Here is a 13,908-nt window from a genome sequence, read left to right as displayed (position 1 = left end):
AGATGCGATTCGCCACCTGGTCATCAGAAGGGGGGAAAGGAGAAGATTAATTGTGTGTCGTCTGCATAGCAATGATAGGAGAGACCATGTGAGGTTATGACAGAGCCAAGTGACATGGTGTATAGCGAGAATAGGAGAGGGCCTAGAACAGAGCCCTGGGGCACGCCAGTGGTGAGAGCGCGTGGTGAGGAGACAGATTCTCGCCACGCCACCTGGTAGGAGCGACCTGTCAGGTAGGACGCAATCCAAGCGTGGGCCGCGCCGGAGATGCCCAACTCGGAGAGGGTGGAGAGGAGGATCTGATGGTTCACAATATCGAAGGCAGCCGATAGGTCTAGAAGGATGAGAGCAGAGGAGAGAGAGTTAGCTTTAGCAGTGCGGAGCGCCTCCGTGATACAGAGAAGAGCAGTCTCAGTTGAATAACTAGTCTTGAAACCTGACTGATTTGGATCAAGAAGGTCATTCTGAGAGAGATAGCGGGAGAGCTGGCCAAGGACGGCACGTTCAAGAGTTTTGGAGAGAAAAGAAAGAAGGGATACTGGTCTGTAGTTGTTGACATCGGAGGGATCGAGTGTAGGTTTTTTCAGAAGGGGTGCAACTCTCGCTCTCTTGAAGACAGAAGGGACGTAGCCAGCGGTCAGGGATGAGTTGATGAGCGAGGTGAGGTAAGGGAGAAGGTCTCCGGAAATGGTCTGGAGAAGAGAGGAGGGAATAGGGTCAAGCGGGCAGGTTGTTGGGCGGCCGGCCGTCACAAGACGCGAGATTTCATCTGGAGAGAGAGGGGAGAAAGAGGTCAGAGCACAGGGTAGGGCAGTGTGAGCAGAACCAGCGGTGTCGTTTGACTTAGCAAACGAGGATCGGATGTCGTCGACCTTCTTTTCAAAATGGTTGACGAAGTCATCTGCAGAGAGGGAGGAGGGGGGAGGGGGAGGAGGATTCAGGAGGGAGGAGAAGGTGGCAAAGAGCTTCCTAGGGTTAGAGGCAGATGCTTGGACTTTAGAGTGGTAGAAAGTGGCTTTAGCAGCAGAGACAGAAGAGGAAAATGTAGAGAGGAGGGAGTGAAAGGATGCCAGGTCCGCAGGGAGGCGAGTTTTCCTCCATTTCCGCTCGGCTGCCCGGAGCCCTGTTCTTTTATGGTGGAAAATAAGTATTTGGTCAATAACAAAAGTTTATCTCAATACCCCTATTACTAGCCTGTTCAACCTCTTTTTCGTATCATCTGAGATTCCCAAAGATTGGAAAGCTGCCTCGGCCATGCCCCTCTTCAAAGGGGGAGACACTCTAGACCAGAAATGCTACAGACCTATATCTATTCTACCCTGCCTTTCTAAGGTCTTCGAAAGCCAAGTTAACAAACAGATTACCGACCATTTCGAATCCCACCGTACCTTTTCCGCTATGCAATCTGGTTTCAGAGCTGGTCATGGGTGCACCTCAGCCACGCTCAAGGTCCTAAACGACATCATAACCGCCATCGATAAGAGACATTACTGTGCAGCCGTATTCATCGACCTGGCTAAGGCTTTCGACTCTGTCAATCACCACATTCTTATTGGCAGACTCAACAGCCTTGGTTTCTCAAATGATTGCCTCGCCTGGTTCACCAACTACTTCTCTGATAGAGTTGGGTGTGTGTCAAATCGGAGGGCCTGTTGTCCGGACCTCTGGCTGTCTCTATGGGGGTGCCACAGTGTTCAATTCTCAGGCCGACTCTCTTCTCTGTACACATCAATGATGGTCCTCTTGCTGCTGGTGATTCTTTGATCCACCTTTACGCAGACAACACCATTCTGTATACCTCTGGCCCCTCTTTGGACACTGTGTTAACTAACCTCCAGATGAGCTTCACTGCCATACAACTCTCCTTCCATGGCCTCCAACTGCTCTTAAATGCAAGTAAAACTAAATGCATGCTCTTCAATCCATCGCTGCCCGCACCTGCCCGCCCGTCCAGCATCACTTCTCTGGACGGTTCTGTTATTTATTTATCTTGCTCCTTTGCACCCCAGTATCTCTACTTGCACATTCATCTTCTGCACATTATACCATTCAAGTGTTTAATTGCTATATTGTAATGACTTTGCCACCACAGCCTATTTATTGCCTTACCTCTCTTATCCTACCTCATTTGCACATGCTGTATATATATTTTTCTACTGTATTATTGATTGTATGTTTGTTTATTCCATGTGTAACTGTGTTGTTGTATGTGTCGAACTGCTTTGCTTTATCTTGGCCAGGTCGCAGTTGCAAATGAGAACTTGTTCTCAACTAGCCTACCTGGTTAAATAAAGGTGAAAAAAAAATACCTGGTAATGCTGGATCACAGAAATACCCCCGTCACAAGGAACAGACAGCGGCCCTGCAATGGTGTTCATGGGAAGACGTACAAAGACACTACTTATAATGAGTGAAAATCTTCTGAGACCAGGGATGGAAAACTGTCAGCTGGAGAAGTTCAAAGAAAGACAGCAGAAACAGGCAAAGTACTACGACACCTCTGCTAAGGATCTCACAGAGCTGCAATGAGATGACAGTGGGAGAGTTCAGCCACTCACAGGACAGAAACAGTGGTGGCAGAGGGTCACAGTAGTCAGACCTGTGGAGCAAAGGTCCTATGAGGTGAAGACAGAACCAGGACAAGTCTTCAGGAGGAACAGGCGACACCTGAGGAAGAGCGGAGAAATAGAGGAGGAGCCTGGCACATAGCCAGTAAACAGAGCACCAGCTGACGCCCAGCAGGGTGCTGAACACAACCTGGAGGTGAACGCTGCACATCAACAAGAAGATCCAAACATCTCAGGTCAAGCACCTCCTGATGTAATCAACACAAGGTCTTGTATAGGTCTTCTGATGGCCCTACACCTGAATAATGAATGGACAGTCAGACAGTAAACAAACATTCAGTTCACATTTAAGTTTATTGCAGACATTGACTACAAGCCAAAGTTAGATGGAGTCTGCTCTTGTAAAAAAAAATTACATGTAGCAATATTGATGTTACTCATATTGATGTTACACAGGAAACGGAAACCAGTGGTTACTTACTATAGTAATGGCCCTACACCTGAATAATGAATGGACAGTCAGACAGTAAACAAACATTCAGTTCACATTTAAGTTTATTGCAGACATTGACTACAAGCCAAAGTTAGATGGAGTCTGCTCTTGTAAAAAAAAATTACATGTAGCAATATTGATGTTACTCATATTGATGTTACACAGGAAACGGAAACCAGTGGTTGACAACATGCCTAGTAAAGTTTGCTTATACATCTTTGTCTGTCTTGACTACAACGCAAAGCATATTGAAACAGACAGCAGGAAGGGGCAGAATAGAGGAGGCTATTGTTACAAGATTAAGGGTGAGTAAGACTTTAAATGTGATAGGAAATAATCCGACAGGAAAGTGTGATTATTGCCAGGAAACAGAGACAGTGGAGCATGTATTTTTACAGTAGCTTGTGGATGCTTTATATGCACCACAGTCAGTTATGATTGCATGTCAACTTATATTTACTAAATAATTATTAACATATGTCTACTGTATGATGTTTTAATAGAAAAGGGGCTGAGTTAGGATTTGGTTTCTCAGTCGCTGGCCCACACTCCAGTCCATTAGGTCGCGGTAATGCACCATAATGTTGGATGCCAACAGCCGATAAACCCCAACGAAGAAGAAAAATAACATTGTGTGGGTCTTAATATTTTGAACCCACTCTAGCCAATCAGAGCGGAGCATGTAGAAACGCTTTTGCCGTTTAAAAGATGTGCGGAAAAATATTTCAGGGAAACGTTGTCTGCAAGCAATATAGCTAGCTAAGGCATATCAGATTATATAAAAACAAGAGAATAATTATGTATTCAGGTAAATGCTAGAATACAGATTTAGGCATACGGTAATATACATTAGTTATGGTTAGCTAGCTATGATAATTGTTAACGTTAGATGATATCGAACGTGGGCTAGTCACACGAGAATGATCGCGCCTAGCTGGGTCGATTCTGCTGGGACTGGATAATTGGCAGTGACTCGGCGGTTGCTTTTAGGTCGACCTAGCTAGTTGTAAGTTACGTGTAGAATGAGTTGGTATGTCAAGTTAGCGAGATTGTTTTGAATGAGAAGGGCATACGCAAAGAATTGTTGGCGATTTAAAAGGAAGGAGACGTGCGGACGTGGGTTACGATAACTCATTTAGCTGTTATACTGACGCGTTAGATTCAAGAGGGATAATAGTAGCTAAGCATAGACCTGCAAGTTGGCTAAGTTGGTACAGTATGTGTTGAAAGTTTAAGAAGGCACAGTGAAAGTAATTTGTAAAGTTAAAGATGAAGGTAATGGAAAGAAATGTGATGCGCCTGGCTATTGTGCAACACCTTCGTACTGCTTATGGGATAAAGACTAAGAATTGGAACAAAAACAAAGCACGCACCAGCTGCAAGTTGACAGCTAACAACAAGGTAACTAAGTCTATTTTTGTTTAGCTTACAAGCTAGATAAACACTCAAATGCTTAACGTTACTCTTAGACAGAATTGTCAAACTTTGGTTGTAAAACAGTGCCTGAATGAGTCAGTTGGTGGGCTAAGTAGCTAACGTTAGCTAGCTAAAATTCCATGTTTGCAAACCGAGAAACATTGTTACGGAAGTGGTTTGGTTTTGTAACAGATTAGTGTAATTTAGGCAGCAGGTTAGGATAATTCACGTCTCCGGTTATAACAATGGTAACGAAGTGGTGTGAAAAGAGTCCTTTTGAGAACCATTCTGGCTGACTAGCTCATTTGCATTCAGTCTGAGCACTTTTGTTAGCCTGTCATTGTAATTCACGTTCATTGTTGGATTAGTCTGTCCGTCTGAATTGTGTTGGGGGTTCATAACTAGCTAGTTAAGTGCATCAAGATGGCCACCATTCTTCCTGTACCCAAGAAGGCAAAGATAACTGAACTAAATGGGGGTGAAGGTAGGAAACATCTCTACTTCACTGGGGCCCAACAAGGGTGCGTGCTCAGCCGCCTCCTGTACTCCAGTTCACCCACAACAGCGTGGCCATGCACGCCTACAAACTCAATGATCAGGTTTGCAGACAACACAACAGTAGTGGTCTTGATTACCAACAACGACGAGACAGCCTACAGGGAGGAAGTGAGGGCATTCGGAGTGTGGTTTTTGGAGAAAACAACTCAGTCAACAAAACAAAGGAGATGATCGTGGACTATCCACAACGAAGGGACAGCAGTGGAGAAGGTGGAAAGCTTCAAGTTCCTCCTTGTACATGTCACAGACAAACTGAAATGGTCCACCCACATGGTGTGGTGAAGAAGGCGCAATAGCGCCTCTTCAACCTCAGGAGGCTGAAGAAATGTGGCTTTTCACCAAAACCCTGACATACTTTTACAGATGCACAATCGAGAGCATCCTGTCAGGCTTTATCACAGCCTGGTACGGCAACTGCACCACCCTCAACTGCAAGGCTCTCCAGAGGGTGGTGTGGTCTGCACAACGTATCACCGGCGGCAAACTACCTGCCCTCCATGACACTTACAGCACTCCAATGCCACAAGAAGGCCAAAAAGATCTTCAAGGACAACAACCACCCGAGCCACTGCCTGTTCACGTCATCATCCATAAGGCGAGGTCAGTACAGAGGCATTAAAGCTGGGACCGAGAAGCTGTTTTTCAGTCTCTATCTCAAGGCCATCAGACTGCTAAACAGCAATCACTAACTCCGAGAGGCTGCTGCCTACATTGAAACCCAATCACTGGCCACTTTAAATGAATCATTAGTGACTTTAAACAATGCCACTTTAATAATGTTTACATATCTAACATTACTCATATCACATGTATACCATCTATTGCACATTGTCTATGCCACTCAGCCATCACTCATCCATATATTTATATGTACATATTCTCATTCACCCCTTTAGATTTATGTGTATTAGGTAGTTGTTGTGAATTTGTTAGATTACTTGTTAGATATTATTGCTGTCGGAACTAGAAGTACAAGCCTTTCACTACACTCACATTAATATCTGCTAACCATGTGTATGTGACCAATAAAATTTGATTTGAAGTGAATTGTTGCGAATGATTCAAATGATTGACAATAGTAGACACATTTGGCATACATAATAGTGCAGTGGACTGTTTAAGTGGGCTTGGTGCTGAGACGGTAGTACAAGGCACATGCTTGCCTTTAGGCAGTTAGCCTAATTTGATTTCAGGCAATTGGTTTGGTCCATTAAACTTGTACTTTCCAGGTGAAAATTACTGGCAGAAAATGTACCAAGTAAAAGGCACAGGGCTGTCATTATACTGTAGTAGGCTATAGGCTGTTGTTTTTCAAAAGCACAGCTAGGCACCTATTTTCCAGTCTCCCTCTAAAATACTTAGCGGAATGTTTGACGCTTGGCAGCCACAACATAGCGCTAGCTTGTATTTGATCAGGTGATGAGTTACTAACTACTTCCTTGGGTAGGGGAATGCCGAACTGTTGTAAAACAGCTTTCAGGGCCTTCTGTTAAATGGGGACAAATCCCATGTAAAAACTTGTGCCCTTTCACAGACATTTCCGTGGCGGGAAGTTGGATGGGATACCAAGTCGAAGCTTATTAGTGAGCTTAGTCCTATGTAGGATCATTTAACCAGCTACCATGCAAAGCCTTCCTTGTTGAAATCAAACATGAACTTGTTTTATCATGTTTTCCAGGTGAAAGTGTTTGGTGTACCGCTGGAGAGCCTTCTGCAGTACAATGTGGAGAATGCGAATATACCATGGTAAGATAAACACCTGTCTTAGCTAGAACTTGTACTTTCTAACAAAATATTTTGTCGTCCTTCATTTGTGCGTGGTAGACCAACATTCTCTGTCCTTTTTTTTGGTCTAATGTTTCTCCCATCCCCTTGCTCTCCAGCTTTCTCATAGATGCATGTGCAAGTCTGCTGGAGCATGTGGATACAGAGGGCTTGTTCAGAAAGTCTGGCTCTGTTGTTCGTCTGAAAGCACTGCGGGTGAGTGATGGCTGGAGATTGACCTTGCTATGAATAGGAAGGCCCTGGCTGCTGGAATAGTTCAACGCAAGGCCGGATTGGTTTTTTTTCTGTGCAGGTGAAGTTGGATAAGGGTGAGAGGTGCCTGTCCACTGCCCTGCCGTGTGATGTGGCTGGCTTGGTCAAGCAGTTCTTTAGGGAGCTGCCGGATCCCGTTATGCCTACAGAGCTGCATGATGCCTTCCTCAAGGCCCAGCAGCTGCCCACAAAGGAGGACAGGACCTATGCCACCCTGCTGCTGTCTTGTGTACTGCCTGACCGGAACATGAGCATTCTACGTTACTTTTTTGGCTTCCTCAACAAAGTCTCTCAAAGGTATGATTTCACAAGTTTGTCTCATTAAATAGTATCATTTCACACTGTAACATTTTGGACTTGGTCAATCATTATTTCTCAATCTGGTTTTGCTTTTTCTCTCAGGAGTGGGTTGAATAAGATGGACAGCAGTAACCTGTCTGTGATCCTGGCTCCCAACCTCTTACACGCTGGAGACGGGGCAGACAAGATGAACGCCAGCACAGAGAAACGCCTCAAGCAACAGGCAGCTGTGGTCCACTGCCTTATAGAACACGCTTCAGACTTCGGTAGCAGTTCAAGCCTTGTTATTGTAGTGTCATCAATCAACTGGTGATTGAAAGTTAAAAGGGAATGTTCATAGCAAACCGTGTCTAAATGTGTCTCTGTGTGGTAGGTGTGGTACCTCAGTTCATCATGGAGAAGATTCCAGCCATGCTGGGCTGTGAGGCAGATGTTCTGTTCCCTACTCTTGAGCGACTAGAGGACTTGGACACAAATTCAGGGGCCAAGAGGAGATGCAGGCGCAGTCTAGGGGGTAAGATACCCTGGAAGAACATTGCTCTTAGAATTTGTATTTTTTTCCAGCATTGGGTCGTCTTTGAAATTATATTAAATGATCCAATGTTATAGGCTTATTCTTCCTCCTCTGTAAATCTCCATTGAATTTCAAGATATGGAATGGTTTTTGCATTGCAGATATGGTCAATGGAGCTCTGAATAAGTTAAAAACAAATAGAACACCCACAAATACTCCCCAGTCAGACAGATATGGTAGGTACCGAGGTCATGTTTCGCCTCCTGCCGTTTAATGAGAGCATCAATGCCCTGTAGCTCTGACGCATTCATTTAATTCAGCCTGCAACAGGGAATCAGCTGCTTGTCTTTCACAGAAATGCAACTCTTAATTTAAATTTGTTTTCAGATTTTCTTTTCATTTGAGCTTATGTAGTGGATGCGTAGTAACACTGTCTTGTCATTTTTTTCCCGCTATTACATTACTGATTTGATGCCTGCCCAAATTGTCTTGCCTACTCTGTCTGTGTGCTTGTTTTTGGCTTTAATTTTCTTAATCGACGCTAATCAAGAATTTTAGCGAATTATTTCAGCTGTTCTGAATATTTATCTGTGGGAGACTATGACCTAATAGTGAATTCTTTCTTGTGATTTTTTTTTTTTTTTTACCCCACCAGTCTTTTCTTCTGCAACTCCTGTGATAATTACTCCCAGCTCCAAGAGAGAAATTCCTTTGGAATCTGGTCATAGTTATGGATTCTCCAACAAGAAACGGCGATCCATCAAAAATAACCTTGGTGTAGAATTATTTCCTAATTCTCTGTTCGGTGGAAGCTCCACTCCTGGACCAGGTAACTCCACAAGGACTCACATCTGTATTTAATCAAAGTTTTTTTTAATTATTATTATTTTTATTTTATTTTTTTACTAAAAAGTATTCATGTGCATTGAGTGTGTTGCTCCTGTTTTTCAGGATACCTTGACCCAAGTGCCTCAAAATCCCTGGACTCCTCCCATAATGCTTTGGCCTTAGTTGGGAGGTCCAGCGGGCAGTCTGCCAGCTCTGCAAGGAGAAAGAGCAAACGACTGAGTCGCCGACATTTTGTCGACAGGTACATACATCATGTGGTTTATCAAAGGCTATTTCCTGATCCTATGTGGAATTGAAAATGTATTGCTCAAGCAGATGACAACTTATGTCTAAGCTGATAACGATCTCAAACACACCAACTTTTTCATGTCACACTTCTCTCTGTTGCATCGGACTAGAGGCCTTCTTATTAAATGTTTATATTGTATAATATTTATAACTTGACAATGGTTGAAACAGTATGTTCTTGTCTGTTTTTCAGAGTAGAGTCGGGGAAGGCTGGTTGCTTCTCTCCCAAGGTCACCAAGAAAGAAAATGTTCGCAAGTCCCTGCGCCTTCGCTTCAGCCTGGGCAAGAGCAGCAGAGATCCTGTAAGTGCAGATACCCATGTATGACCTCACACTGATTATCTGCCCCTCAAATGGGAGGAAAAGACTCAATCCCAGTCTTGATGATGACCCCCCCCCCCCTTGCAAATTGACTAATTGTATTAATCAGAATAAATCATCTACATTTATGCTTGGGGTGCAATTGTAGGGTACAATTTTGCACAGTAGCACTTTTTTCTCATCTTTTTAGGTTCTTTTTTTGGGCTGTTGATTTTATAACAGTTTGGGCACATGTTTACTTTCAGTAATGCATGCTCAGTTAATAAATTGACTGGAGAGCATTTTGAGGTTGTGAGCTTCTACTTGACGTAAATCAAACGTTCTTGTTTTCAAGGCGAGAATTCCGTTATTTCTGCATGACTGTTCTGTAACATTTGATGTTTATATTCTCAATTCTAGGATCTGAAATATTTAATATAAGTGAAATCTAACATTTTAAGACATTAAAAACATTTAATATTAACCAAATATTATATTTACCTAAACTGAACTGTAACTTGGTTTATGCATGGGTCACTTTATAATGGCATACTGATGTATATTTGCAATTTAATAAAACAATATTGACCAACACTAATTTCATCTGAGTAACTTTTTACCATACACCGAAGACCCTTAAATTATGATGCATCAGATTTTCAAAACAACTTTATTTGTCACATGTGCTGAATACAACAAGTCTTTACTGTGAAATGCTTACTTACAAGCCCTTAACCAACAGTGCATTTCAAGAAGAGTTAAGAAAATATTTCACATAACTTAACAAGGTTTTAGTGTAAGGCAACATTATATGATTGACTAAAAAGTATGACTCCATCCCAACAATGTAATTTCTTATTCCATGCTGGCGATTCAGAGAGAGGGTTCAGAGTTCATTGGTTGGCGACTTGCCACTCCAGAGAGCACCACCAGTTTTTGCTTCAAAGACGCCAAATTTAGCCCTACTGTTTTGCGAAACAAGAGTGCCGCAAAGGGTGAGTTGCTTTTTAAAAACCTACTAACATAATTTATAATGTACTTTCATAATTTGTGCTAAGTGCTAAAGTAATGCATGAAATGGATCAGTGTTTTGTTGTCCCTTGTGGGAAGTGATGTCTGCTAATGCCCACTGCTCCACAGGCTCCAAGTTTTACAGCAAGTCAGAAGACAACCTGCTAACCCCCCAGTGTGACGGCAGTGCCCTCCGGATGTCTTGGAGTGGGGAGACCCCTGACGAGGGCCATGTCTTCAGTGGAGGCTCCTTCACCGACACCCCCATTAACATGTGTCTGAAGAACAACTACTACTCTGAGCCTGCCATCGTGGTGGCCAAGCCCCCCATGGTGGCCAGCTTCCCCAAGAAGCTGTGCTGTGCCTCCAGAGCTGAGAGCCTCGAGAGTGAGTGCTCATTCAGCCAGACTCTGACCAGGCCCACCCTGCTCAAGATCAAAAGAGCCTTCACTGAGTCTGGCAGCAACCTACAGGGAGTACTGAGGGATGACGGTGCCCCCTCTGAAGGGGGCAAGGCAACACAGCCTGAGAACACTCAAACTGATTCAACAGATTCAACTCCTTCTGAATCTTCTACACTTAAAGGTGTGTCACCAAACAAAGAGCGTTCTGGCATGCCAACTCCTTGGAGGCATCTGGCTGATGACCAGAACATTACATTTGGTCAGATTGAGTTTGTTCCTCTGTCTCCCTTGTATATAGATAGTGCCCTGTTTGAAGTGGGAGGATGTGGCAGTCTGTCAGAGAAGGCCTGTGACTGGTCACTGTGTGCTGGTGACAGGTCTGTAGCGGGAGAGGCAGATACTGTGGCTGAGCAGGTGAACTGCAGCAAGCTGATCGATGCCCTGGACATCCAGAGCCCTGCTCACTTCACACGCAGCATTGCTGCTGGGGTCCAGTCCACTCCATACAGAGCTTCAGGGTTGGAGTACTTTCAGGAGCTCAAGAACCCTCTTCCCCCTCTGGATACAGTGCCTGTAATGGTACATGTTGAGGCTGTGGCATCCCCAGAACCCAGTGCCCACCCCCAGAGGCAGGAACAGCAGCTGTTGGAGCTGCCTTCCCCAGGCATCCTGGAGACCAGCAGGCTAAGGGTGGTAGACCACATCCAGCGCTTCAATAAGCTCACCCTGTGTTCACCCAAATCACAGGCCAAAGCAGTCAGGTCCCCCCTCAAGTTCCAGCGTACTCCTGTGCGCCAGTCTATCCGCAGGATCAACTCCTTGCTGGGGGACAGGTGGCCTGTACCGGCTGGTATCACATCCTCCAGCCAGGTAACCACCATCCCTGTGGGAGAGGCTGTCAGCCTGGAGAGTGGCCTGTCTGCTGGGGCTCAGCGCCAGCCAAACGATCAGGGAGGCCCCACACTTGACACGGTCCGCTCCACAAAAACCTGCTCTCCTCCAGTCCCACCCAAGAAGCCAGCCAGTATCGCCGGCAAACCCAGGAATTACACTCTAAGCGACGTGACCAACAAGGTACAACTGAAGGCCAAAGGTGTGACACCTGTTAAAGACCCAGGAGGTGAAGGTGAGAGGTCTGTGGTACAGCAGGTGGCTGAGAAGGATGTGTATTACTACAGAGGCTCCCCCAGGAACCTCCTCAACGAGGGCAGACTGCTGTCAGCCACCAAGCCCATAGACCTCTAGTCTAGTAGAACTCACCCTTCACTATGCAGGTCTCCCTATCTGGATATATACTGTCTCATTGTATAGCTTCAAAACATTCCCTCAATGTTTATGTCTTCAGTTGTTTTCAGGGATTTAATTTATTTTGCTTCTTAGATGCTGTTCGTTGAGTGCTTGGGGTGACTGATTTGTTGCATTGCCTTACTAGTTTACTCTGGTAAAATAGTTTTGCACATGCATATCAGTGTAAAGGAATGTGTATTTTTTTGAAGGTGTTTGTAGTCTGTTAGACTAGTGTGAAAGGCAATTGCTGAACGGTTGGGTGTATGGCTTGAAGGTGTTCGAGTTAAAGGACAACACCACTTTATAACCAGTTATTATGCTGTTCGTATATGCCCCACCATAAGATCTGAAACTAATTTGTCTGTCATACTGCACGATTCCTAGTTTGTCATTTAAGCTTCTGCACTGCCCTCATCTACAGTATACTGCAATTTCCAGGTTGCGTTTCACCTACCAGGATGCAATGCTCCGTCCAGTCGACAGTTCGCTTTACAAGCTTCATCTGAGTGCATTTCATATTATAATGCTTGCATGTATATCACGCTGAATATATGTTCATCCCACTGTCACCAATCAACTGCATTACACTCAAATAATAGAATTTAGATGCTAACGAATGCGAAGCATAAATTACTGTATCTGATGGTTAGCTAGCATTCTAGCTAGCCTGACTGCTACATCCGAAATAGGTTTTTGCAACAATAACAGCTGAGTTTAATCTTGGCTACTGTCTTAAACAACAGTCCAAACAACATGTAGGCCTGTTAGATCACATTTATTATGACATTTACAGGCAAATCACTATGGAATCCTAGTCTCTCATTAAAGCCTGTATATTTTGTGCTGACATTAGCAATGCTAGCTAAGTAGCTAACCCTGTTCCATTGGAAGTAGTGTGCTCAACAATAGCTGCCAAATATAGCCTTAGCAACCATCCAACAATATTAGGCCTATTGGAACTAATGAGAATATAGTCTATTTGGAGCTGCAACTTTGTTGTTGGTGGGAGTGGTTTTGCCAAATGGAATCATGGCAATTTGAGCTTTGAACAACAGAAACACATGGATGTAAACTAGCTATACATATATATAGGTTTTTGAGCGTCTATTTATTTACAGATGTTATTAGATGAAGACAACCGAGCAACATATGATCAGAACTAGATGGGTTATATCGATAGCTGAAAATGACTGTCCATTTATTTTATTAGTAATTTCAGGGATCCTACTTGAAAAAAGAATCTGGTTTTGCGTATCACTTAACAGTCAATATACATGAAATCATGAAGTCACACAAACTGTGTAAAACATCACTAAATACTTCATAACAACCCAGATGTTAAAAGTGGCGGAGTTGCCCATTAAGGTTTTATTTTTGCTTTTATTAATTTTTTAATTGCGGTCCTAATTTGGTAAAGGTCTACGAAACTGTTTCCCTGCTTTTATTTTCTATAATTACTATGTTAATTTGCTTTGGATTAAACATGTGAACTGACCAAGACACCTTCGGGGGGAATTTATGAATAAAACTTGTCAAGCCGTATTTATTTAAAGCACCTCTGCATTGCAGTCTGACCATTTCAAAACTTGTCATTTTTGTTAAATACACTGCTCAAAAAAATCAAGGGAACACTTAAACAACACAATGTAACTCCAAGTCAATCACACTTCTGTGAAATCAAACTGTCCACTTAGGAAGCAACACTGATTGTCAATACATTTCACATGCTGTTGTGCAAATGGAATAGACAACAGGTGGAAATTATAGGCAATTAAGCAAGACACCCCCAATAAAGGAGTGGTTCTGCAGGTGGTGACAACAGACCATTTCTCAGTTTCTATGCTTCCTGGCTGATGTTTTGGTCACTTTTGAATGCTGGCGGTGC

General features: G+C 43.7%; 1 protein-coding gene across 3 annotated transcripts; it reads left to right on the top strand.

Moving 5' to 3' along the window:
• The first annotated feature begins 3,394 nt into the window (after window positions 1–3,394).
• Window positions 3,395–13,565, top strand: LOC115145376 (rho GTPase-activating protein 11A-like). Of its 3 annotated transcripts, XM_029686893.2 has the most exons (12): window positions 3,395–4,461; window positions 6,713–6,780; window positions 6,918–7,014; window positions 7,112–7,368; window positions 7,474–7,637; window positions 7,745–7,885; window positions 8,047–8,121; window positions 8,541–8,714; window positions 8,837–8,975; window positions 9,216–9,324; window positions 10,199–10,316; window positions 10,462–13,565. In XM_029686893.2, exons 1-12 carry the CDS (start codon window positions 4,330–4,332, stop codon window positions 11,979–11,981), a joined length of 2,994 nt encoding a protein of 997 aa, XP_029542753.2. In that variant the 5' UTR covers window positions 3,395–4,329; the 3' UTR covers window positions 11,982–13,565. The 3 variants fall into 3 exon arrangements, with proteins under 3 accessions (XP_029542753.2, XP_029542754.2, XP_029542755.2); XM_029686894.2 differs by lacking the exon at window positions 8,047–8,121; XM_029686895.2 differs by lacking the exons at window positions 10,199–10,316; window positions 10,462–13,565 and having other exon boundaries at window positions 3,528–4,461; window positions 9,216–9,915.
• Window positions 13,566–13,908: the final 343 nt, after the last annotated feature.

Source organism: Oncorhynchus nerka, linkage group LG18 (genome assembly GCF_034236695.1).
Source record: "Oncorhynchus nerka isolate Pitt River linkage group LG18, Oner_Uvic_2.0, whole genome shotgun sequence".
NCBI classification, from domain to species: domain Eukaryota; kingdom Metazoa; phylum Chordata; class Actinopteri; order Salmoniformes; family Salmonidae; genus Oncorhynchus; species Oncorhynchus nerka.
Note: the sequence above shows the minus strand (reverse complement) of the source record. Positions and strands in the feature narration are given on the sequence as shown.

Coding starts and splice junctions, on each gene's coding strand:
- LOC115145376 (XM_029686893.2), top strand. CDS start 4,330: ATGAAGGTAATGGAAAGAAATGTGATGCGCCTGGCTATTGTGCAACAC. Junction 7,886..8,046: donor ATGCAGGCGCAGTCTAGGGG/GTAAGATACCCT, acceptor TTTGCATTGCAG/ATATGGTCAATGGAGCTCTG. Junction 8,122..8,540: donor TCCCCAGTCAGACAGATATG/GTAGGTACCGAG, acceptor TTACCCCACCAG/TCTTTTCTTCTGCAACTCCT.